Source organism: Haliotis asinina, chromosome 1, assembly GCF_037392515.1.
Source record: "Haliotis asinina isolate JCU_RB_2024 chromosome 1, JCU_Hal_asi_v2, whole genome shotgun sequence".
Taxonomy (NCBI): Eukaryota; Metazoa; Mollusca; class Gastropoda; order Lepetellida; family Haliotidae; genus Haliotis; species Haliotis asinina.
Genome location: NC_090280.1, coordinates 18,229,174 through 18,254,299, shown reverse-complemented (window position 1 = coordinate 18,254,299; position 25,126 = coordinate 18,229,174). Strand labels below are relative to the sequence as shown.

The following is a 25,126-nucleotide window of genomic DNA, read 5'->3' as shown; positions in this document are numbered from 1 at the left end:
TAACAAATGTATTTACGTTTATCTGTCAAATGAAGTTAACGCCTGATGTGTAGGTAACATTGAAGTTAACACCTGATGTGTACATAACATTGAAGTTAACACGCCATGATGCATGGTACGGTTCACGGTGTTGTGTTGTGTTACGTCTTACGCCGCATGTAGCAATATTCCAGCAATATCACTGCTGGGGACACCAGTAATGGACTTCACACATTGTGGCCATGTGAGGAACCTGGGTCTTAGGCCTGACCACAAGGCTACCTCACCGTCCCTTTGGGTAATGCATGCACAAGCTAGCTGCACAGAATGTAATCAATAAGTTTACACCAATTTGGAAAACATTAAGTTCAAAAATACAAAATGGCATCATCATAAATATTCTTTGATTGAGTTAATAATGTTTTCCATTAAGGTCTCTGGAAGGCTTGCTCAAAGTGTCAATATTTCTAAATAAAATACCGTGGCACCGCGGGCAGGATACGCTTATATGACAGTGAACATAAGATAATATCGCTCTTGTGATAGTGTGTCATTAATACATGCTCATTTTACCATCGGGATAATACTGTCCATTCTACTTTCAGCGGATATTTCTGGTGAATGTGGACAGGTTTTTGTCGCTGTCACTTGCTCATGCACTAATGGAACATCATTGTTTTGTAGTCGCAGTACAACAGATGCTATAATGACGTTGTTTACTTCAACGTGGAACGCGGAGAAATTATAAGGTGAATGTACATTTTCAACTGAAGACATAACTATTTTCTGTGTACTCTATGACTAAACAAAGGGAGGTGATTTTTAGATTCCTTTAAGTACATGCCAGCTCATGTCACCGTACACAATCATACATGAAGCAGCGTGGTTAAACCAACATTTTAAACTAAGCAGCAAATCGTTCAGCTGATTTCAAATTTAAAATGTATGATGTCAGTGATATTAACATTGAAACGAAATGACAACCATGGCGCTTAATCGGCACGCAATGTTTGGGCGTAGTTGTATTTATTGAATTTAATTTGATTTAAAACTTTTGAAAAGAAAACAAAAAAAATATCACACACCAGACGACTGCTGGTGGAGCCGTGAAATGTACATTTCACATATAGAAGGGTCACGTGATCACTTTCAGTTTTTATTGAACCGACTCATTTTTACCGAACGTTTTCCGACCGCAGTTTTCTTCTTACAGGCTGTTGCAGTGATGGTTACATGGACATGGTCAAATCTAAAAACATTTCACATCTATACCATTACACACACATACCACAACACACATAAACACACACAAGACTACACATATATACATACCAGTACACGCATATAGACACAAACCACAACATGCATGCATGCATGCGTACATACGTACACATACATACATACATACATACATACATACATACATACATACATACATACATACATGCATACATGCATACATACATACATACATACATACATACACTCCACACGCTCACACACATTAAACACACATTAGTACACACAGCACCACCAGCACACACACAACCACCACGCACGCAAATACACATATCACCACCACATACATCACTACACGCACACAAACACTCACATCACTATACTAGCAAACACACACTCATAAACACACATGCACACATCAGGACACACACTACCACCATTACCACCACACACACACATACACACATTCATTCACACACACGCGCGCGCGCGCTACCATACATGCAAATGCACACGACTACACACACGCCACTACCACACCCCTTTCACGCACATACACACATCACATTAAATTGAATAATAACACCTTCGTTCCATCAAGGAGAACATGCCGCAATCAGACTATTGTTTATCTCGACAGGTCATCGATTGTGGTATCGATGGGCAAATGTTCTTCCTGACACCTAATAAGTGTCATAGTAAATTGCTACGCTAGTTGGGCGGATCTTTTCCATTACACAAGACTTTAGTTGATCACTACTCGGCACCATGCTGGAGGTGACGATAGGTAGCCCGAGACACATTTCCCGATGCAGCCATTGATGACATGCAGTGGCTGCTGTAACTGCCAGCCAGAGACACATTTCCCGATGCAGCCATTGATGACATGCAGTGACTGCTGTAACTGCCAGCCAGAGACACATTTCCCGATGCAGCCATTGATGACATGCAGTGACTGCTGTAACTGCCAGCCAGAGACACATTTCCCGATGCAGCCATTGATGACATGTAGTGACTGCTGTAACTGCCAGCCAGAGACACATTTCCCGATGCAGCCATTGATGACATGCAGTGACTACTGTAACTGCCAGCCAGAGACACATTTCCCGATGCAGCCATTGATGACATGCAGTGGCTGCTGTAACTGCCAGCCAGAGACACATTTCCCGATGCAGCCATTGATGACATGCAGTGGCTGCTGTAACTGCCAGCCAGAGACACATTTCCCGATGCAGCCATTGATGACATGCAGTGGCTGCTGTAACTGCCAGCCAGAGACACATTTCCCGATGCAGCCATTGATGACATGCAGTGACTGCTGTAACTGCCAGCCAGAGACACATTTCCCGATGCAGCCATTGATGACATGCAGTGACTGCTGTAACTGCCAGCCAGAGACACATTTCCTGATGCAGCCATTGATGACATGCAGTGACTGCTGTAACTGCCAGCCCGAGAAGACCCGGGCTAGAATTGGGCTTGGTTGGTATTGAATGGTCAAGCTTTCTGACATAACTGATCGATGCTTCTCATTGTATGCCATTTGCGTAGGTCGATGCTTAAGATGTCCATCACTGGCTTGCATGATCCAGTCCACCGACATATAGAACAAGTCTCAGTGCGATGGAAAATAAAATCAAACAAAACTACTATTACTACTATTACAGCTACAACTATTGCTACTGCCGCTAATATTGCTACTGATGCAGCTACTGGTGCTGCTACTACTGCTGCTGCTACTACTACTACTACTACTACTACTACTACTATTTCTGCCACTAGTATCGCTACTTCTGCTACGGCAACTACTGATACTACTGCTGGTTCTACTACTACTACTACTACTACTACTACTACTATTACCACTTCTACTACTACTGCTGCTGCTATTATTGCTACTGCTACTATTACTGCTGCTACTACTACTACTGCTACTACTACTACTGTTATGCACACCGGTAAATCCACTACAAACGGACAGCTTAACACGATATCAACCCGGGACTTATTCATACGGCAGAAATACAGTCTTCATTAAGGGAAGGTTACAGTTTTTTTCAAAATTAAAGAAACTGTTCAAAGAAAACGGAGAAGACGCGAGTCTTCAAGATCTTGAATGTCGAGAAAATATAACTGTAAAAGGAATACAGTTTTACGGAGGAAGTATCAAAATAACATTTGGGGGATACGATGTAGGGATGTGGTCTTATACACATCAATAAATGAATATCTGCTACATCTGTGAGCAAAATTATAGCCTTCATGACAATATTTTCTTTTCCAAGGTTTCTTCACAACCTTTGTATGGTGTAGCTTGGGACAAAACAAGAGTCAGGTACCTAATCGCCAACTAATCTGTATGGTCTGCCGTCTTCGAACTTTTATAGAAACTTGTATACTCTCACACTGTATACACGTCTACATTACCATCATGCTCAAATGTTTAATTTGCATGACTTGCTGTTGCCTAGCAACTAGTAAATATAGCTTGTTACCAACAAGCTTGTTACCGTTGGTGTAGATACGATACACATGACATTGCTGATTACCCGCGCAGGTTTGTTTAATGGCATCGTGACGAGGAGTCTGTAGCCTTCCATCATACTGGCGGACTTTTTGTTTAACCATAATTAAGCATTTTTAGTGTTATGAGAGGCCTGGCCAAGGTTTATGGCAACAAACACGTTGAACGTGACGACCAGCTTACTGATGAAGAGAACGCTATGTCCAGCACTGAAGGGAATCGAGGGTCAGTTCGAGGGTCAGCTCAAGATTTGCATGTGACGGGGGCGTGTTTGTTTGCGTGCTTGACTGTTTTACGCCCCCTGCAGCACTATTCCAGCATCATCATGGCGGGGGACACCAAAAGTGTGCTTCGTGCAATGTGCCCATCACCAGAATCGAACCAGGTCTTCGTCGTGACGAGCGAACGCTGTAACCACAGGACTGCCTCACCGCCCTTGGTGGACTACTAAGTAACACGTGACACTACACATTTTATATCACACTTGGACACACTGACTCCTAGTCCATACAGGTGGACCCAAACAATATAGCTGCGAGAGTAGGGTTCAGACATACCGCCCATAGTGTGACAAGTGAAGTGAAGCATTCAGCCCCCACCTTCAAAGACTACAGTACGAGTCAAAGGGTATCCTGTGTGTAGCGGATTCCAAAATTTCGTTTTGTCCTTTCAACCAATTAATTACTAATATTAAAGTAGTGGCAGAAGAAGTCCCTCGCCCAACGTCCCTCCCACATACAATCTATCCATCCACCCATCCACCATCATTCCATCCATCCACTCATTCATCCATTCACCCATCCATCCACTCATTCATCCATTCACCCATCCATCTACTCATTCATCCATTCACCCATCCATCTACACATTTATCCACCAATCCAACCACCAATCCCCATCCAACTATCCAATGACGAAGACAAATTAGGTGTTACCTGTTCAGTTGCTCTGCCACAGTTGCCAGGACAGTTTGGAACAGTTCTGTTTCTCCTGAAAAAGAATCGAAGATAGCAGGTAAGTGAGTGAGTGTTTTGTAACTCCTCTTTCTGCAGTATTGCAGGCACATCTTGACGTGCCAGGTAGATAAGGAAGAAAAGCCACACGTAGTGCAGGTCACTGACGTTGACCTCTTTGGTAAGAGCCCACGGTTACAATACTGAAACACTGAACTGTGATTCCAAATAAATATTAATATTTCATGACGCAGAGACTGAATCTGCGCATTTCAGTCTCGTAACTATAAACAACATAGGAATCACTGGCTAAACAGAAAAATACAAGGATCACTGGCTGAACAGAGAAACACAAGGATCACTGGCTAAATAGAGAAATATAAAGATCACTGAGTAACTAGAAACATTCAAGGATCACTGGGTAGCTAGAGAAATACAAGGATCACTGGGTAGCCAGAAAAATTTAAGGATCACTGGGTGTTTCCAGTACCAATGTCATTAATCGACTACAGACAGTGCAGATGTCACTGGGCAAGTCCAAACAATACAAGGGCAACTTGGTGACGTCTTTGGCACAGAGGACATGCACATGATAAGAGATGGGTAACAGATGGCATTCCCAACTAATGGTAATGCCAAGCACATGAGGTATGACGAAACACATGGCTTAGCGACCATGAGATATTCTTGGGGGTACCAGGGAGTTTGTATGGCGGATTTCCTTTTTTATCTTCACAGGTCAGTCTATTTTATTAAATCTGAATTTTGTTTTAAAAAATCGATGAAATCTCTGTCCCCAAGGTTCCCTCCAGGAATATAGAATGGACGGTACCCATGAAGAATGTTCAGTTGTCTACCAACCGGTTTGTTGCACCTGGGGCTCCTTGATCGTCACTTTGTAGGAGTTTCTGAAAAAGTATAGAATTAACATTTTCAACATTTGGGCGATTACACAAAAAGTGAGTGGAAGTGTGTGGTTTGAGACGTTTTTAGAAATATTCCACTAAAATCATGGGCTATCAGAAGAATATTCCTCAGTCTCTTATTTTACTCATGTCGGGAATTGAATGGAAACGACCAAACTCTTTCCACGCCAATAAGAAATCCTTACTAAAAGAGTCGATTGTAGAATTGTGACAATATCATGAAAAGATATTTGTTTCAGCAGAATAGCAGCTCTACGATATTGTTCAATTTGGCCTTCGACAGAACGTGTGAACTCACTACCAACAAGGCCGAGTTGTCATGATACTCACACCGGAAGGTGCTCGTGCTAAAAGTTCATATAGATAAGTAAATTGATTATAAATTGGATACTCGGAAAATATTCTGGAAGTGTGTAGATAATTCCAGGTGAAGCAGGTGGGCTGAGGATGAGAGAAAAATTCTCATCTTGGCAATTTCTTGATAAATCAATTCGGTGAAAAAAATGTGTGTTTTGATTGTTGATCCATGTCCAACGGATCTGTCATAGTTTTTATCCCTAACAAGCCAGAAAGGTTCTGAATGTTAACTATCGCCACCTCGCCGCCGGCAACAATTACCACCATCGGCGACATCGACACTCCTACGACGGATTACAGAGCTGAACACGGCAACATCAACCACACTCTGACAGGTACAGCAGCACTGGTTGGAACTAACCAAAGACACCGGTATCAGCAGGTAGTCAGAGTAGCTCTAACTTCTTGTGATACTTTCCATGACTGACTATTTACCTGGTAGAGTAATTATGAAATCATCCTGTGTATTTGATCAAGTAAACATTAGAAAGACATTCATCTTACTGGCCCTGCTTCAGCGTTTACTTGTTCAATGATCCAGTTTGTGTTATCACTGTCTGCATGTGATGCCAATAAGAAATAGATGAAAAAAGGAACACTTATTTAGAAGACATATTGCACGTAATCGACCGTTCACGGATATCTTGGACTGTGATTTACAATGAAATTAATAGATTGAGAACAGTATCTCTTTAATGTTTTACAGATTAAAATGGTTAGATGGTTAAGCTCCTCATCCGCTCAGCACCCTTGCCCTCTCTACAGGCAGTCCAGAGAGCGAACAGGAGACACTGCTTAGTCGAATCCACCAAGAACTCTTAAGAGAAAATGGAGGTTCCCAACAGTGCAACCTTCTGCATTACCCAGAGTGTCAGAAGGGTTGTGCTCTCGGTGACGTACACGGGCACTCTCCCGAGATCAACAGGTACCGAACCAAGGGCACCGAGAACAATTGGGAGGATGGCGACACTGTACTACGATAATGATTATTGTAAACCAAAAGTTACTGTGTTCTGTAATCTGATTGGTTGAAAAACATGATTAAATGGTATTAGATTCCCTGAAACTGAAAGACTATTCACCGCGTATTGACACGTAAACAATTGTTTTGTTGTGTCATCAACAGTGGTGACGTCATTCAAATCATATTGTGACGTAAAGTTAGAATGACGTCACAAATGAGCAACTCCAGATGCTACGATGAGAACCAGCTGAAACGGCCAGCTGATGACACTTCACTGCTGTGTCCGTATTCGATGTAAACGAGTGCAGACACTAAAACCCCTTTGGTTTACTTTTGTGTTTACAATGTCGATAAACATCATGTGTTGGCCAATTTCCGGGTGTTATTGAGTATTTGAAGCACGGGAATGCATTTGGAACCGACGGCGTCAGCCGGAGGTTTCAAATGAAATATTCCCGTGTTGTCTATCTCCTAATTATCATTATTATCATTACTGCTATTGCTGGTGTTCGGGCATGTACTCACGTTGCTGTATTGGACGGCATTGCTGACGACACTGAAATGTGGGCTCCGTTTACGTCTTTTACGGTGATTGTAGCGTTGCTGAAAAAAAGACATTAATTATCATTAGACAGAATTGACTCTTGAACAAGACACGAGGTAATGACGTCAATTCACACATTGTTCGTCTGAGTGCATTCGTTCGACAAAACCGTTCAGTGTTAATAAGAGATGCCACCGAGAAAGAGTGAGTTACGTTTTACGCCGCTTTTAACAATATTCCAGCAACATCACTGCGGAGGACACCAGAAATAAGATTCACTCTTTGTATCCATGTGGAGAATCGAACGGGTCTTCGACGTGACGAACAAACGCTCTAACCACTAAGGTACTCCACCGCCCCACCCAGGGAGGAAACCAAGGACGTAGCTACCATCATAAAAAAGCCCCTGGCTTACACATGATTGTTGCTAAAAACGTTGGGCAAGTTCTCAATACTATCTGAATACAAAGCTGTGCAATCTATCGGGCTTACACGACAATACTACTTTGGCACCCGCTTGCAAAGACAAGTTTATTGGTCCCCGGAGTGAGTGAGTTTAGTTATACGCCTCTTGTTGCAATATCCCAGCAATATGATGGCATTATGACGGAGGACACCATAAATGAACTCCACACATTGTATCCGTGTGGGGAATCGAACCCGGGTCTTCAGCGGGACGATCGTACGCTTTAACACTAGGCTTTTCCACCGCCCTTTGTTCTCCTGAAAAAAGCCGGATACATGAATGATCGAATGAATATTGCTTTACGCCGCAGTATTTTTTCAGCTATTCTCTGCGACTAGAGGCAATGAGAAAGTCATACGTCTGACGCTGATGAGTACAGGTAAAAAATATTCTTGAAGTGTCTTTCATAAACCGACAATAAACAATAAAAGATTCACCAAGGCATTGAAGGTTGTTCCCCTGGTGAAACAACGTTTGAGAAGCATAACTCTCTTCATATATCTCCCCTCCCCACCTACACCCCAACCCAAAACAAACAGAAAAAATAATAAAAAACAAAAACAAAAACACATCACCTAAGACTGCGCGTAAGCCATTTGGAAATGTAGCCATAAAAGGCTTCAACCGCTTCAAATAGTCATTACAAATGAGAGATCGTGGGTATGTCGGCTGAGAGCATCATTGTGTCTAAGTAGGTCAGTTAATAATCACATATCAACCTTTATCTTCAGTGTAAAATACATTGATATTTTCCGTGCAATATTCGAGTTCGTTGTACAATACATTTTCATAGAAATGGACAATACTCTGTTGTCATGGCAACAAATATTTTGCCGATCCCCGTTATCCTCGCTATTCAAACTCCTTACAGAAAAACGTCATCGCGTCATGTGTATTAACACTATGTTTAGATGGTTCTCTGAACCTACACAAACGGGCGTGTTTTTACTTCTTTCATGGCAACAAACACATGCTTTGAAATTAGGGTAACTGTATCCTTTTGGGGTCAGCCACCTAACCCACTCAGCCACCGTGGCTGGCGATTAAGCGATTAAGCGTCAGTGGAGTGTGGATTCGGATCCCAGGCGGGACTCAACCCAACACAATACTAGAATCTGTAGGCATCTGGTAATGTCCGAATATTTCTGAAAAAGTAAAAGTCGTAATAACAAAATGAACTCTTTAATTTGAGATTTGTACACATCACACCATTCCCGAAAAGGAATGGAGCGAACAGACACAAATGTAATTTTAATTTAATGAGAACGTGGAATTCCAAACATGACGTGTTGAAGTTTCAACAACGTGAATTTCAAACTTTATAGTCAATGCTTGCTGTTTTTCCGCTTCTTTGTATCTTCACTTTTCAGGACATGAAGAAAAACCTGGTATCCTGGCAATGGGTTTCTGTTGCTAATTACCCCTCAAAGCGGCTGTTCTTCCTGCTAGTACGGTGCGGGGACTCTGATGGTTCTTTTTGTAATCACCTTTGCTGTTTTCCGGTACTGTATTGAACAGTCCATTGTTGTCAGGTAGAATTACCGCGGCTGTTCACTCCACTCTCGGAAACCATTAATCAAAGACACTAGATGACTGCTATAATATTTTCATTAACCGTTATCTGGCGGCGGGTGTGTTGAAGAGACATTTCACTTTGATGCGTTTTAACTGTACGGCTTCGAGAACGCCCGACGAAGCCAGTAAAGTCTAAGACTGCTTCAGGTACTTGTATTCATCTAATCTCAGATACACATTAACAAGGTGACTGACACAAAGGTGAGTGCGTTTTGCTGTAACGTTGTATTTAGCAATACGACGGAATGGGACAGCAGAAATTGGCTACATTCTATTTTGAGAAAAGAACCCGGACCTTTGATTTCGCCGCTACGAGGGAAAGTATACGTCACTGTGACACCACCACCGGAATGGTACATGTGCCTTTACAACTCGGATGATTACTGTGCATATCCGATATTTGATTCAAAGGATCCTCCAACGGACAAGGGAGACAACCATCCAGCTGGTAGCTCAGTCAAAGCCATTCTTCAAGCGCCGTTTCTAACACATATATGATGTGTGTGGTGGTGCGATAGCCTAAAGGTTAAAGTGTGCGCTCGTCACGCCGGGGACTCAGGTTCGATTCCCCACATGGGTACAATGAGGTAAACCCATTTCTCATGTCTTCCTCTGTATTATTACTGTAATAGAGCTAAATGCGGTGTAAAACAGTACTCACTCACTAATATACGAGTATCCCGTACGATTCCTCTCAAGACGCAATGAAACGATCATTAGTTATGTAGTCATGTAGAAACGAAACTCCCCACGAATGTACCTCACAATGAGCCCTAACTTTCAGCTGACATACAGGGATGTTGTAAGTGATTTCCGTTTAACTTTGTTTAAAATATTGTTTTCTGTGAGAATAGCCCAAATGTTGGAGGAACAGAAGCCTTAAAAGTAGCTCAATTTTCTACATATTCAGCTGGAGGGTAGGGGCGATAAACCTCGAATCTTTTACAACTTGTTCAGCTTCACCTGATCAAGTGTACACTAAATGATTACACAATGCCATTTTAGAAAGTAGTCACATGCCTTTTGGGCTGAGCGGGCTAGGCGGCTGACTTTGTGTGCTGGCGATTAGGTGCCTGACTATGTGAGTGCGGGTTCGAATCCCGGATGGGACTCAAACAAAAATGTTCTGGAATTTGTACTGTACTAAGAAAGTGAAATCTCAAACATGACATATGTTGAACACGAAATGCATTTTGCATGACCGTGCCACAACTAGTTGGGTATATTATTGTGAAGGGGTGCACCTTTGTCAATGGATTGTTAACATGTCCGAACAGCCGAGACAAGGTCGGCGTTTGACATCTCGATGTCGCGAAATTGCAGCAATGTCCTAACCTTCTTTAAAAAAAGAAGCTACAGATGGTTTAAACTTCCCGATGTATGCATGCTTCGCACGAAAGCAACATTTATTATATTCTCTGGTCTACTCCCCTATTTAATGAAGTTAACTCGACCTGCTGTTTGTGCCATTTGACCTCACGGGGCATGCATATGTAAAGTAGCTTAGGTCAAGCTGAACACGCTGTTGAACGCCATCATTTCACAGTCTGACATGGGTTGTCAGAATTTGTCGTGAGCGAATAGGGTTTTACGCCCCTGTCAGCAATATTCCAGCAGTACCATGGCGGGGGGTACCAGGAATGAATTTCTCATACTGTACCCATGTGAGGAATTGAACTTAAGAATCAGATATAACAGAGTAATCATTTCGTCTTTTTTTCCATTACAGAAATGTGATTATACTTGTATGCACACCTACTTATATGGGCGACCATTGATGTTCCACTAAAAAAAGTGGTATAGGGTTTTGACCTTTACCGTTTTGGCTAAAACACGAAAGGTTATTGTGCTGCAACTGTGAATTAAACCCGTGGTCACGTGCCTGTTAGATCCGACAAGTGAATCACCGTCGGCCTAATGACTGTAATATATCTGAAATACGGTTAAAAACCCTCTCCCCAGGCGTTAACCCTCATGTGCTCACTCACTCACTCATTAGAAGATGCTGCACTAACTAAATGGAGTCCATCACTTGGGTTGCCGAGACCTTCTTAATCTCGTCACACTAGGTGTCACATAGTTAACGTCTGGCGTTAATGTCGACCACAACTCAACTAGCCAGATGTGCTAAATGCAACCGCTGTTTCACCTACCACCACGGCAAATATGCAGCTCTAATGGTCATGGGGAACCCCAGGGGGCTGCCCGAGGCAAACCACGTTTTTTCTAATTGGTCGAGCCTCCTTCCGGTCGGGAGGGAAGTTCTGACGTCAACAGGAACATCACGTGACGGAAACGACGATAATTCAGTTTCAACTAGCTTGAATGGAATACCAAATAGCTTCTATCAAGCTAAGAATAGTTCAAAATGATGAAAAGTAAATTTTAAAAACTTATTTTTTCAACGTCACCATATCACGTGGTGTTCAAAGCAAAAGGAATCGGAGGTCGACGTGGATAGATCTGACGGGCGTGGCTCGAATCCCTGATCCGCCATCCACAGCAGCGTCCACACTCTCAAGAGGACCCCATGAGGTTCGAATCCTCTTTCACGTTCACTAAGGCCACAATTCCTGTAATTTGAAGTTGATCAGAAAATGGAAATTTCTTTTTTAAATTTCCGCCGACTCGAACTCTCGTACTGACTGCTGATTCATCTGCCTCCTTTCTGTGTCAGTGCTGAGATAAGTGAGTGAGTGACTATAGTTTTACGCCGTTTTACTAGCTCCCAGAATATCACAGCGGGGGACACTAGAAATGGGTCTCACACATTGTACCTATGTGGGGAGTAGAACCCGGGTCTTCGGCGTGACTAGCGAACACTTTAACCACTAGGCTATTCCACAGCCCCTAATGCTGGAATGAAGGCTGTAGGTAATTAATGAATAATTATCATTATTCTTTCCTACATTTCATTTATTAACATTTAATCTATGAATGAGAAAAGGGTTCAATGACCGCGGTGTCTAAGTTTGTGACAGAAACATCTGATTCAATCTATTTGTGAGTGAGTGAGTTTAGGTTTACGCCACACTCAGCGATACTCCAGCTATGTGGCGGGAGTCTGTAAATAGTTTGGTCCAGGTAATCCAGTGATCATGACTATCGAGTATGAGGATGCGATGACATCTGTAAACAAGTCAGTGAGCCCGGCCAGGGTATCACCTTAGTCGACTCTTACGACTATCACGTGTCACTGAAGATCATTTATAACCCGGATGTTTAGGGGTCTAATCTACTGTGATGTTCTCTGCCGTTTGTGCTGGGTCAAAATCTGCAAATTTGGCAAGAAAGGGGCTGTATATATTTCGTATTTTCTATTTCCGAACACAGAAAATATTTTTATAAGATAAGTCTTTTGAGCTTAACCATACGTAGTTTTCCCATAGCCACGATAAACAGGCACAGGCGAGGTGCAGGTGTGTAATTGAAAGTTCACCAACCATGCTTCTTGATTACCTCTCTATACTACTAGCAAATAGTCTCCCTTCGTAATAAACAGCGAAAGGTTAAAACAAAATGATGACTGTTTGTGTACGAACTATGAACTATTAACTATTAATAAATATTTGTAGAATGCTGCCCTTTTTCTTCGTTTGTGAGCAGTTGATTCGCCTATGTGAGAACCACCAACGTGGACAGGATTTCTGTCACATCGTACTTCAGCGTTCACATCCCTTTAAGAAATGGAAGTTTAAAGATGCTATGATCAGTGGACGCACGCGCTCGTCGCATGCTTCATCGTTCCTGTCCGCAAACCGCACAAACTCTCATCTGGTAAAGTACATCTGCTCGGTGTAATCGGATCGGTATCCTCAAGCAATATCGTGCAGTCCAAACTGATTGCAGTGAATGACCTTAGCTTTACACCGTCTTTAGCAATATTCCAGCAGTATCACAGTGGGGACACCAAAACGGAGTACACACACTGTTTGCCCATGTGGGGAATCGAACCCGGGCGCTCGGCGTGACGAGTGAACGCCATAACCACTAGGCTACCCCATCGCCCTGAGGGGAGGAAAGAACGAGCGAGAAAGACAAGTACCTACAGAGAGAAAGGGGAAACAGAGAGAAAGAAAGAAAGGAGAGGAAGAAAGAAGGGAAGAAAGGGGAAGATACAGGTGGAAGAGAGGAGAGAGAAACGGAAGAAAAGGAAAGTGTGGAGAGGAGAGAGGTTGAGAAAAGTTAAGGGATCGAATAGGGAGACACACGAAGGGGAGAGAGAATGGAAGAGAGAGTGTGTGGTGGAGGGAGAGACGTGTGAGAGGTGCGAAGGAAGAGACAAGGAGAGAGAGATACATACATAGAGAGTGGGTGGAGGTGGGGAGAAAAGCACACACAAAAAGGAAAATGAGGAAAAGGAACAGAGATGTGCTCAATAGAGAGACAAAAATAGAGAGAGAGGGAGGGAGGGAGTGAGAGAGATGAACACACAGAAGGAGATAGAGAGAAAGAAAGTCAGTGACAGTGTCGGGAAGACGTTAAGCTCAACAACTTTCTTCATATTATTTGTGCACAATCAGCCGACTTCAGGTCTTAATTCGATGTAAATACACTGGTGGCTCAAGCGGAGTAATCCGATGAATTCCGTGTGGACAAGGTGAGTGGAGTTCGATAAAGAGCCCTGTCTGTTATCGTACATGCTACAACGCATACGTGTCTTCTCATTCGACCATGAAGAACACTCTCGCTGCCATGTCGCATAATGTCAAAATCTCGTTATCTCCGAGAGTCACGTATTAAACGTGTCTCTGCGGGATCTGACGCGAAAACTGAGTGGTTCCATTACTGAATCAGCTACCCAAGTGTATTTAGTGTCCATCATATCAGATGATGGTGACGTTTTACTTCCGCCGGCGTTGTTTACCGGACGACACTGATTATAATGATACTACCCTGTGGGAAACGAAGTGTCACTTGGGCGCGAGTGAGTGAGGTAATGTTGTTTGACGCTACTGACACATCAAACTATATCGTTTGTCATCACAATACCTGTAGCTAGTCAACTGTAAATGGCCTGGCATAATTCCCGAGACTAGATAGAGAAGCCACGCGCGAATAACCAAGAACCCATTCTGACGGACAAGTACATTCATAGTGGTAGCAGAAACGTCACTAGTAGTAGTAGTAGTAGTAGTAGTAGTAGTAGTAGTAGTAGTAGTAGTAGTGGTGGTGGTGGTGGTGGTGGTGGTGGTGGTGGTGGTAGTTATAGCAGTTGTTGTTGTGGTAGTAGTTAGTTATGCTGGCTGTAGTAGCTGTAGCAGTTGTAGTGGTAGTGGTGATGGTAGTAGTAGTAGTAGTGGTAGTGGTTGTAGTAGTAGTAGTGGTAGTGGTGATGGTAGTGGTTATAGTAGTTGTAGTGGTAGTGGTGATGGTAGTAGTTGTAGTGGTAGTGGTGATGGTAGTAATTGTAGTGGTAGTGGTAGTGGTAGTAGTTGTAGTAGTAGTGGCTGTAGTAGTTGTAGTGGTAGTGGTTGTAGTGGTAGTGGTGATGGTAGTAGTTGTAGTGGTAGTGGTGATTGTAGTAGTTGTAGTAGTGGTAGTGGTAGTAGTTGTAGTGGTAGTTCTGTCCATCTAAGAAAGTAACATGGGTAACATGACGGTGGACAGTCTGCCCCACAACGTGTCTCCAGTTCCCAGAATCCGTGCTACAGATGTCCAACTTCAAGTCAGTGTCACAGCAGGACGTCTTGTTAGGAATTTCCTCAGGGCTGATTTCCGGAAACGTACCAACTGAGGAAACACTTAAATCACACAAACCATTTAATTAAGAAATTGACGGCTAAGAAAAGAGTGTTACATGAGTACCGATACTGATATGGACTGAAATAAACATCGATTCAGTTGCATTGTATCTTTCTAAGTCGAGCAGCTTGTTCACTTTTAATTAGTAGTCCCGAAGCTGAAAAAAGTCGTCAACGACGACGTCCCCCGTGCAAGGGCTCCAATAACGCCAATTTCCCCCGATTACATGTTGCGATTTTAACCACTTCTGGTGTAATCTGTTCTCAAATTGTTCGCAGTTTTCGCCCACACGTTTTATGTGTATTCAAGGTGTATCCTTTAAGTGTAGGCATTGTGTATACTTTAAATCTAGGGATGGTGTATCCTTTAAGTGTATTCATGGTGTATTCTTTAAGTCTAGGGATGGTGTATCCTTTAAGTGTAGGCATTGTGTATTCTTTAAATCTAGGGATGGTGTATCCTTTAAGTGTAGGCATTGTGTATACTTTAAATCTAGGGATGGTGTATCCTTTAAGTGTATTCATGGTGTATTCTTTAAGTCTAGGGATGGTGTATCCTTTAGGTCAAGGTATGGTGTATTCTTTAAGTGTACGCATGATGTATTCTGTAATTGAGCTTGTCATAGAAACGGACAGCTGTGCAAGGACCTAGAAGGAACATTAACCCTGTGTATGTTATAATAACGGCCTAGAGCTCCACAGATGATGAACTGAGGATTCTAGGAGCCTAATGTTGTTTGATCCAGCGCTGGAGGACAACACACCCCTATGCACCAAATTAAGAAAAGTACATTTTACTAGGTGAGTGAAGGCATTTAGAGTCAAAGGACTTCAAAGGGTATTCTTGATTCCAGGAGCAGACAGTGAAAGTCTTGTAGTACAGCGTGTGGTGCTGCTGTGCTGATGACATTTCTGAGACAAGCTACTCCTCCTATTCCTCCTCCTCCTCCTCCTCCTACTACTACTACTACTAACACTACTACTAACACTACTACTAACACTACTACTACTAACACTAATCCTAATACTAATACGGATCGGGTGGTAAAGGTCGCTGATTTGGTTGCCATATTTCATCGTATCCCAAAGTGTTGATCGATCACAGGATTGTCTGGTCCAGATTCGATCGTTCAGGGGCCGCTGTCATATTACTGTAATTCTGTTGAGTGCGGCATTATCCAAATAAACAAACTCCCTCCACCACCACTACCACAATCACCACTACCACCACAACCATCACGACTACATCTACTGCTGCAGCTGGGTGTAACTACTACTGGTCCTACAGCGTCGATGAAAGCTTTCACTCATCACACCGAATTGAAGACCGGGGTTCGATTCCCCACAAGAGTACAATGTGTCAAGCCCACTTTTAGTGTCCCCCTCAGTGATATTGCTGGAATATAGGGAAAATTTATACCATGGTCGCGCTTTAACCACATGACAGCTCCACTGATTCACCAAATCAACATGTCCAACTAGTGCATCGCGACCTTCTGAAGCAAAGGAATGTAATCTTTAATGTCAGTAAGACTGTCGGGCGCTTAAAATCGCCCGTTAGGCAATACTAAAATACACTTAAGTCATATGATCTTTACAGATTTGGCTGAGACCATTTCCATGTTATGACAGATCAAAGGTTGATTTAAATATCAAATGAGCAATCGTGACTCGTCTTTAAACACCAGGCTCCAAGAGATGCCATTAGGAACGAAATCACCCGGAGAAGTAATTAGAATAAAATTTATTTACACTTCCAATAATCAGCTACTTTTACAAGATAGAACCCTCGATACCGTCAACGAAACAGACTTGTCAGATCCTAGAGTTAAGCTTCTTCTAAAATAAGAAGCAGTCATCGACCTTATTAGTGGCATTTCCAGTCGCTAAGTGATAATTTCCCAGTCTGTAGTGAGACTATTTGATTAGAAACATTAATCAAAGACGCCTGGAACATCATCGTGGAGGTTCCAGTCGAGCGTTCCCTGAAGATATGGCCAATAATCAGTCACATCGCGCTGGTATAGACAAACATTCATATATTTCATATCGGTTAATCAGGATATAGATTAATCAATTAGTCGATAGGATTTGAGTCGGACGGGCGAGACTGTGAATCCGGGTTTGTTTGTGACGCGCTCAACTGAGGAATTCAGTCCTATAGTCAGGATATGTTTCTTGCTGGCACGCTAATGGAATGCGTTGGTGTTGATAATTTGAGGATCGATGTTCATTAGTCTAAAGGATGGTGATTGTACTTGTTTGTTAGAGCACTAAATGGATTATTCAAAATGCTTCAACAATTTCTCAATCTATATTCACCCACCTTGTTACCAGACAGGTTTAGGGTGTATTAAGGTAAGTGGGGTGGGTTTGGATGTAGCTTCGAATCCAGAAGTGGTAAAGGGTGTCAACGACGAATCGTGCAACTTTATAACTTCTTTATTTCACAGGGCGACGTTTTAGTGTAGATTCGACGTTATCTAGCAGAAGATTATATATAAAGCTGCCAGTGACACACCAGCTTCTTGGGTGCCGATGAAACAAACACAAAGTACTAAACGATGAACACTGATGAGACTGGGCTTAGAATTTTAATCATAGCGAATATTTGGATTGGGACCTACGATCATGACTCGCTGGTACGCCTTGGGGACCTGGCAGACTGCGCCTTCAGTGGATTCTACAACCGAGTACCGAGTTATGGATCCATGCCAAAAGGATTCCTATGAATGCATAACCTTCAACATTATGGGTATTATTAGCGCGTCAGGTACTCAGTGCGCTTACTGTCCCGACCGTCGATGCTGCGCGAGTGACGTCATAATCTTCATTTCCGTCTGCTTTTTGGGCAGACGACATTACAAACATGGGCGCGAAGTCTACCTATTTTGTTCAAATTGTTTAGATGTCTAATATTAGTATCCAGTAAACGATTTTTAATTACAAATACATACGCCTACATATTCACCAGTAAGGGAAAATATTTAAAATCGAGGAAAATCAACAGAGTGGTCATCGGCCCACTTGGATCAGCGACAGGGTTCATCACTGTTAGATGGATCAGTAAAATAATCATGGCTTGAAAGCAAGTGGACGAACGTGATCTTGAAGGTTTATTCAAGTATAACACAAAGGACTTTGATTGAAATGAAATTTTATGGCGTGATGTTTAGACGTGTCTCTGTGTGTGTGTGTGAGAGAGAGAGACAGAGACAGAGACAGAGAGAGAATCTTCATAGAGCGTACTTGGGACTCAAATGTGTTTCACTAGTCTGAGATCTGAGACAAGCTGTATTTTGTAATCTATTTATATCTCTGCTAAAACCTGGTGGTCAGTTATGTAAAAAATCGAACGATTTCAAAATTGCATTGACCCTCTTCATAGTATAAGAACTGTCGAAGAATACAGATACAAAATTGACGTTCGGTGTAGCAAATGATCCCCTTAGTTGCCAAATTTAAATTTGCTTCACATAAACATAAAACGACCTCTAAAATACAAGCAAAGATTCCACACTTTTCCCAGTTGTTAATGACCTCAAATCAAATTTCGGCCCAGCATGCACAGTGAATCCTCAATTCCTAATTTCCTCCACTGCGTTCATGCTTGCTACTGATATGTTTATCTCAAACCGAAGCTTAAAGGGTTTTTTCATTTCTATTATAAGGCTGTGATAATGAGCTGAACGAATTTCCATTGCCATGTATTTAGGTGATATATTTATTAAAGTCCTCCAGTTTCTGAGTATGACTCGATGGCTTCCTTTAAAAGCACGAGAGCCTCCGGGAGTAAGTGTGGTTTTACACCGTTGTTAGGGCTATTCCAGTGATGATACGGTGGGAGGCACCATGAATGGGGTTCGCACATAGTACCCATGTGGGGAATCAAACCCGGCTCTTCAGCGTGACGGGTGGGAGCTTGAACCACTGGGCTACCCCACCGATCCCAAGAGAACGTGAAGAAGCAGGATCTTCCCGCTGTTCATTGAAAAGAATGCTGGACACACAGGAAATGAAATTTAGATTTTGGCAGAATTTCTGAGCCTAACTTAAAAACATATTTCAATATGTGACAGTAAATCTAATCGGCAATGTCTATCATATTATGAAATATTTCAGATAAAATTACCAAACGACAGAAATATAATGCTATTTATTATATATTATTCTATATTTATATAACGATGATTTTATGATCATTCATCATTCAGCTCAGTCCGAAGAAAGAATCAAAAGATACAGGGTGTCAAGAAAGTTCCCTCTGCATTTCGTTGACAAGCCAAGTGTAATGTGCGTACTAATGTAAAATTGTAATGAGATTATACCCAAATCATGACCACTTTTATATACATATAACTCATGTCTTGCGGAGAAATACGGAGAGACAACACATTTTTCTTATTATTACCCCTGCCCTTGGCACGTTTGCTTGAGTTAAACTCGCGTTTTCTGTAAATCATTAAATTCACAGACAGAGGTGTTTTATGAAATAAAGACATGTAAAACTATGGACTCCCTCACCTTGTCGTTACACACGGTCTAAGGTATCATTGGGTGAGAGGGTTGGGTTAAAATGTAGAATTTAGTGGGGGATACGGGCGGAAGCCTTACACGTGTTGAACGTGCACTCACTGTGGATCAGTAAACACGTGTTCGTGAAACCGGATCATCACGTGGAAGCAGCGTCTATCAGCAAAGAAGTGACATAACTGTGTACAGTGGAATAAAAGGGAGATAACTGACCTGGTTACTCCCGCCGTTTGTGCTATGAGTTCCTGTATATCACGTGCACTGCAGTGCCGGCTGAACACAATCTGAAACAAACAAGGCACATAGATTAGTTTCGTATACGATTTCATGCTTCACAGAACATGGGGTCAGGGACGCGGGGGTAAGGCAATCGTCTACGTTCCTAAAATCGATTTGGAGACCTTAGACATTCACTATTTTGGTGAAAAGCTGGGGCGCCGGTATGGATGTAAGTAGGGAAAAGCAGGGATTCGAACAAACATTCATAGGTTTCTGTCAGGACTAAGGGGCGCAACTCTTCACAACAAAATCTGGAACCCTTGCCGATCGAACCTACTGCCGTCTTGAATACGTCCTTAGATCTCTTCATTTCTTATAACCTCTTGAAATGTTAGAAATGTATTTCGTCCGAAGGTCCGTTCATTCAACTGTCATACTCCTTTATAACTAACACTTATGTATATATTCTTCATCATCATCATCATCATCATCATCATCATCATCATCATCATCATCATCATCATCACCATCATCATCACCATCATCCATGTGGTCGTTCCGTCTCTAATCTAACCACAAAGTTGTAACATAATTTTCCACTGTTAAAGCGCTTATTTGAATTCGCTGTGTATTTTCACTGGATAAAAGTATACTCGATTATACTTATCAGCTCCCCGAGGATAGTACAATGACGTAGAGTGACTGAGTTTAGTTTTACGCCGCTTTTAGCAATTTTCCATCAATATCCAGACTGGGGACTCAGAAATGGGCTTCAAGCATTGTGCCCATGTGGGTAATCGAACAGGGTTTCTATATGACGAGCGAACGCTTTAATCACATGACTACCTCATCGCCCAGTATAATGGCTTTGAGTTCTATTTATGCGACTGGTATTCCAGTCGGATTAAGCGTTAAATTTGGCAATGACTTCACTTAAACATTTAGAAATCTTTACTGAAACATCAAGATACTATTGTTGTCCCATAAACGTCTTGTAATATGACCTCCAAAAGAGGGAGCTGCAGGGATATAGTTAGATATAAAGGAAAAGGTCACTCATAAAATGTTGAAGTCATATTTCTGTCACAGTTTCGTGTCGCCTTTCGTGTGCATTTGTCTGAATTTTTCCTATGTTTTGATCTAATTCTGGAGATGTATAATGTTTCGTTGACGACATCGACCTTAGAGTTCATGAAATATGTATGTATTTCACTTTGAAGAGGATACCAGCTGCATATATAGAAGCACTGATCTGGTTCACCTGATGTACTTGGGCATAAACATTGAGCTTGTTACTTTGTACCGAGATCAAAGTATTGTGTGGTTGTGTAAGAGACAATAACACATGCCACCGTCACGTAACATCTACAATAAGGACTACACGAAACCTAGCAACACAGACATCTCACACTGCAAGAAACCTCGCAACGCTGGAACGTCAAAATGCAAGGAGGCTAGCAACAAAGACGTCTCACACCGCAAGAAACCTAGCAACACGGGAACGTCACATATGTCACACACCTAGCAACGCAGGAATGACACTCTACAGGCGATTAAACAAAGCGTGAATGTCACATAATTTTAATCGGAAGGTATATTACAGTGTAGTTTCCGGTCAGTCCAATACCTAGGTTGTTAAAACATACATCGTATATGGTTGACTGAAATGAAACCTATATGGTACGCTGAAATTGATACAATCATTTTTATCACCCCGAATAACCAAGACTGCCTGGGAGTTAATGTCACATGAACTATCCCACCGGGTACCCATTTTCTGCAAGGTGAACAGAGACAGGTTTGAACAAACTTACCCAAGATGAAACCACATGTATTTCATGTGCTTTGTTGTGGGGAACCCGCTTCTAGCAGTTCGACTTAAGGCAAGTCTACAAGATATTCCAGTTAAGATTTGAGTTAGATTCTATTCCCCTGAACCTCCCCTACACAGTACTCTCGTGGTGGAGCCATGTGTAGAGACATTGGTCGATACACCACAGAGAGGGACGTTTTTACACGCTTGGGGTTCGATTTTGATGCTTTAATCATTTACGCCACAAACCTTAAATAACGTTTAAGAAGTGGTAAAAACGTATAATTGAATTAAAACATGCTACGTCGACATGAAAACATGTTAGGTTGACACAACTGATTATAACAATTCAAGTTCAAGGAAAGTTATTTTCAACACGAACACGTAAAGAAACACGGATTTTTTTAAATTCCATATAATATTGAGTGATGGGTTTCAGAATGCCTACGCTCGTCTGACAGCCTTGACATGACAACACGTATCTTTCGAAAGGACAATGCTGTTCACCGAAACGGTGACGCACTGTGAAACTATATTTACCCTGAAAAAAGTAATTAACTAAACATTAGAAGTATTACGCGAGGGAGGAGTGGGTATCACCTACGCCGCATTTAGCAATATTCCATCAATATCCAGACTGGGGGCCCAGAAATGGGCTTCAAACATTGTGCCCACTTGGGGAATCGAACAGGGTTTCTGTGTGACGAGCGAACTCCTTAATGACAAGACTATCCCGTCGCCCAGTATAATGGCGTAGAACAACTGTGGAATTCTATTTATGCGACTGGTATTCCAGCAATATTCCGGCGGGGACACCAAGGATGAGCTTCACACATCGTACTCGTGTGAGGAATCAAACCTGGGTCTTCGGAGTGACGGTCGAACATTTAACCACTTGACTATCCCATCGGTCCAGATCAATTCAAGGGAAATATGTTTCTTATTTCATGAAATACAGTCAAAGTGCTCTGTGTTTATGTTGAAGGTATAGACATAGGCACTTCGAGCTACCCAATGGTCGACATAATGGAATACCCAGGGACCAAGTATGGTGTCCCCGGCCTTAATATTCCGTGACTATTGCTAACACCAGTGCAAAACCATAGTCACTCACTCATACAATGACATCATCTATATTTGTCTTTTACGTCTGATGATTCAGTTAAGGGACATGATCTCTGGCGCTGATTTTCTGTTTATATATCGACCGCTGGTTTCTCTGGTCCATATTCATTTTATAGCTTAAGGACCTTTATATATCAGGTTCGCAACTGGTCTTCAGCAACACACGTTGGTGGTAAGAGGTGACCAGCGGGATCGGGTAGACAGACTCGCTGACGTACTTGACATGTACCACCGCATCACAATTACGCAGAGGCTCATGATCACAGTCACTGGATTTCTTGGTCCAGACTCGAATATCTATTAACGGTTGGAACGTTGTTGAGTATAGGAGCAGTATAATAGATGCAGGTGTTGCAGCAGTATAAGAAGCTCACAGCGCCATCGACCAAACTGAACCCTCTTCATTTCAAACATCGATAAACGCAAATCGCATTGAGACGCGGAGGAAGCTAGAACTTCAACCAGAAATATCCTTTTTGGATAATCTTGCGGTGTCCTAACTAGGCCACATGTTCAATACAAATGTTCCCCCTGAAATGCGTAGATTGAAGTACTAGCGTCTGACACTCTCCAATGTCCCTGAGCGTTGAGGAGTATGGCATTGATAAACCAGGCGAATGCTTGCTCCTTTATACGACGTATGCGACATTCAGTGAACGTCTGGTAAGCCGGCAAGAAATTCATTGATTCATAAAGTCTTTTATGTCTATTGCTGGCGTCAAACGACTACTAACTACGACAACACCATCGACAACGACAACACCATCGACAACGATGTTCTCCTTATACCTTAGAAAATGAGCATGATGTCAATGTGATTAAATCTTGTTCTCATTTTGATGTGATTCTTGGGGCCCGTGATCCAAATATCTATGTCAGTGCCTTTATTCCTGAGGATGTGTTTTTGGTCCAAGACTACTGAAGAATATGATAAAATAATTTATACAGCATACCTCGTTGAAATATTGTTTTCTAACTGCGTTTTGTATTTGAAGAAGGGAACTAACTGACATTTAAGTTCGTTATATGTTTTATGCTTCAACGATAAGAATGAAATACCCATTGCGTTCAGTGCTATGACATGCAAATTTATCAAATGTTTGTTTAAAGAAATACCTTACATCTTGTGACCCAGTGATCTTACGCAATGACCGTACTAGCATGCGTCTTGTACAGCCATTTGGACCGAGGTAAACACGTCACAGTACGTGTTAGTGCTGTCAGGAACGGACCCGTGAGGATTCGGGGTAGAATTGGCCTTCAGCTTGTCGTAAATTGTGACTTGAGCATGTACACTTTGCTTTGATAATTGCGCTTTATAAATTTCATAAAATGATATTAAAAAAATAAACGGATCGGGTGGTCAAGCTCATTTGGTTGACACATGTTATTGCACTCCATTTCTGTAAATGCTTGCTAAGGCTGTTGAACATTGGATTGTCTTTCCAAACTAGATTATTGACAGACCAGACCGCTGTCACACAGCTTTAATATTTCTGAATGCGACATTGATCAACCAGCAAACAGAAAACATTTCCGTGAGCATACAAAAAAAATTAGGCATTACATAGCCGTGTTTCAGCTGATAATAATATTTGTGCGTTCCCTCTTAAAAACACCCCAAGTATAAAATACAAAAACATGCGGAACTCTGTAATTTAAAAAATATAGATGAGGCATCACGTTTAATAAACACATCCCACTTTAACAGCCATCACAATGACAGTGTCATTAGAGCAGGGTTATTACATGAGAGCACATCTCATTGTACGTCTTCAACTCATCGCTCGGCCCCACGTCAGCTACCTTCTTTACAGCTCGGCCACAATGGTAAGTAATGATGTCACAGGACACAGAGACATTCACACTCAGTGATGTGATTTGCTAGCCTTACGCGGATACTGTGTTCGGGCTTATTGAAACTGCTGGGCGCGAGTGGCGCGGTTTAACACAATTTCAACTGTTTTTTATTGCCATTGGAAGAAAGATTTGTCAACTCGAAAAATACAATCCTAGGGAGTCTGGGTTCGAGACAATGACCGCTGGTCTCATTCACCCGTATGCCAGAAAAAACAATGTGGGGAATCGAACCCGGGTATTCGGAGTGACGAGAGATCGCTTTCACCACAAGTCTACCCGCACTGCCCTCAATAGCGTTGAGGGTG

General features: G+C 42.2%; 1 protein-coding gene across 6 annotated transcripts in view; it reads right to left on the bottom strand.

Annotated features, from left to right (window-relative positions):
- LOC137287767 (high affinity cGMP-specific 3',5'-cyclic phosphodiesterase 9A-like) overlaps positions 1–25,126 on the bottom strand; it is a 96,901-nt gene that overhangs the window by 40,824 nt on the left and 30,951 nt on the right. For all 6 annotated transcript variants that reach the window (XM_067820170.1, XM_067820166.1, XM_067820157.1 and 3 more), the window contains exons 2-5: positions 20,018–20,088; positions 7,468–7,545; positions 5,557–5,603; positions 4,678–4,732 (exon numbers count right to left, since the gene is read on the bottom strand). In XM_067820170.1, the coding sequence (XP_067676271.1) occupies positions 4,678–4,732; positions 5,557–5,603; positions 7,468–7,545; positions 20,018–20,088 (251 nt within the window). The remainder of the gene's footprint in view (positions 1–4,677; positions 4,733–5,556; positions 5,604–7,467; positions 7,546–20,017; positions 20,089–25,126) is intronic.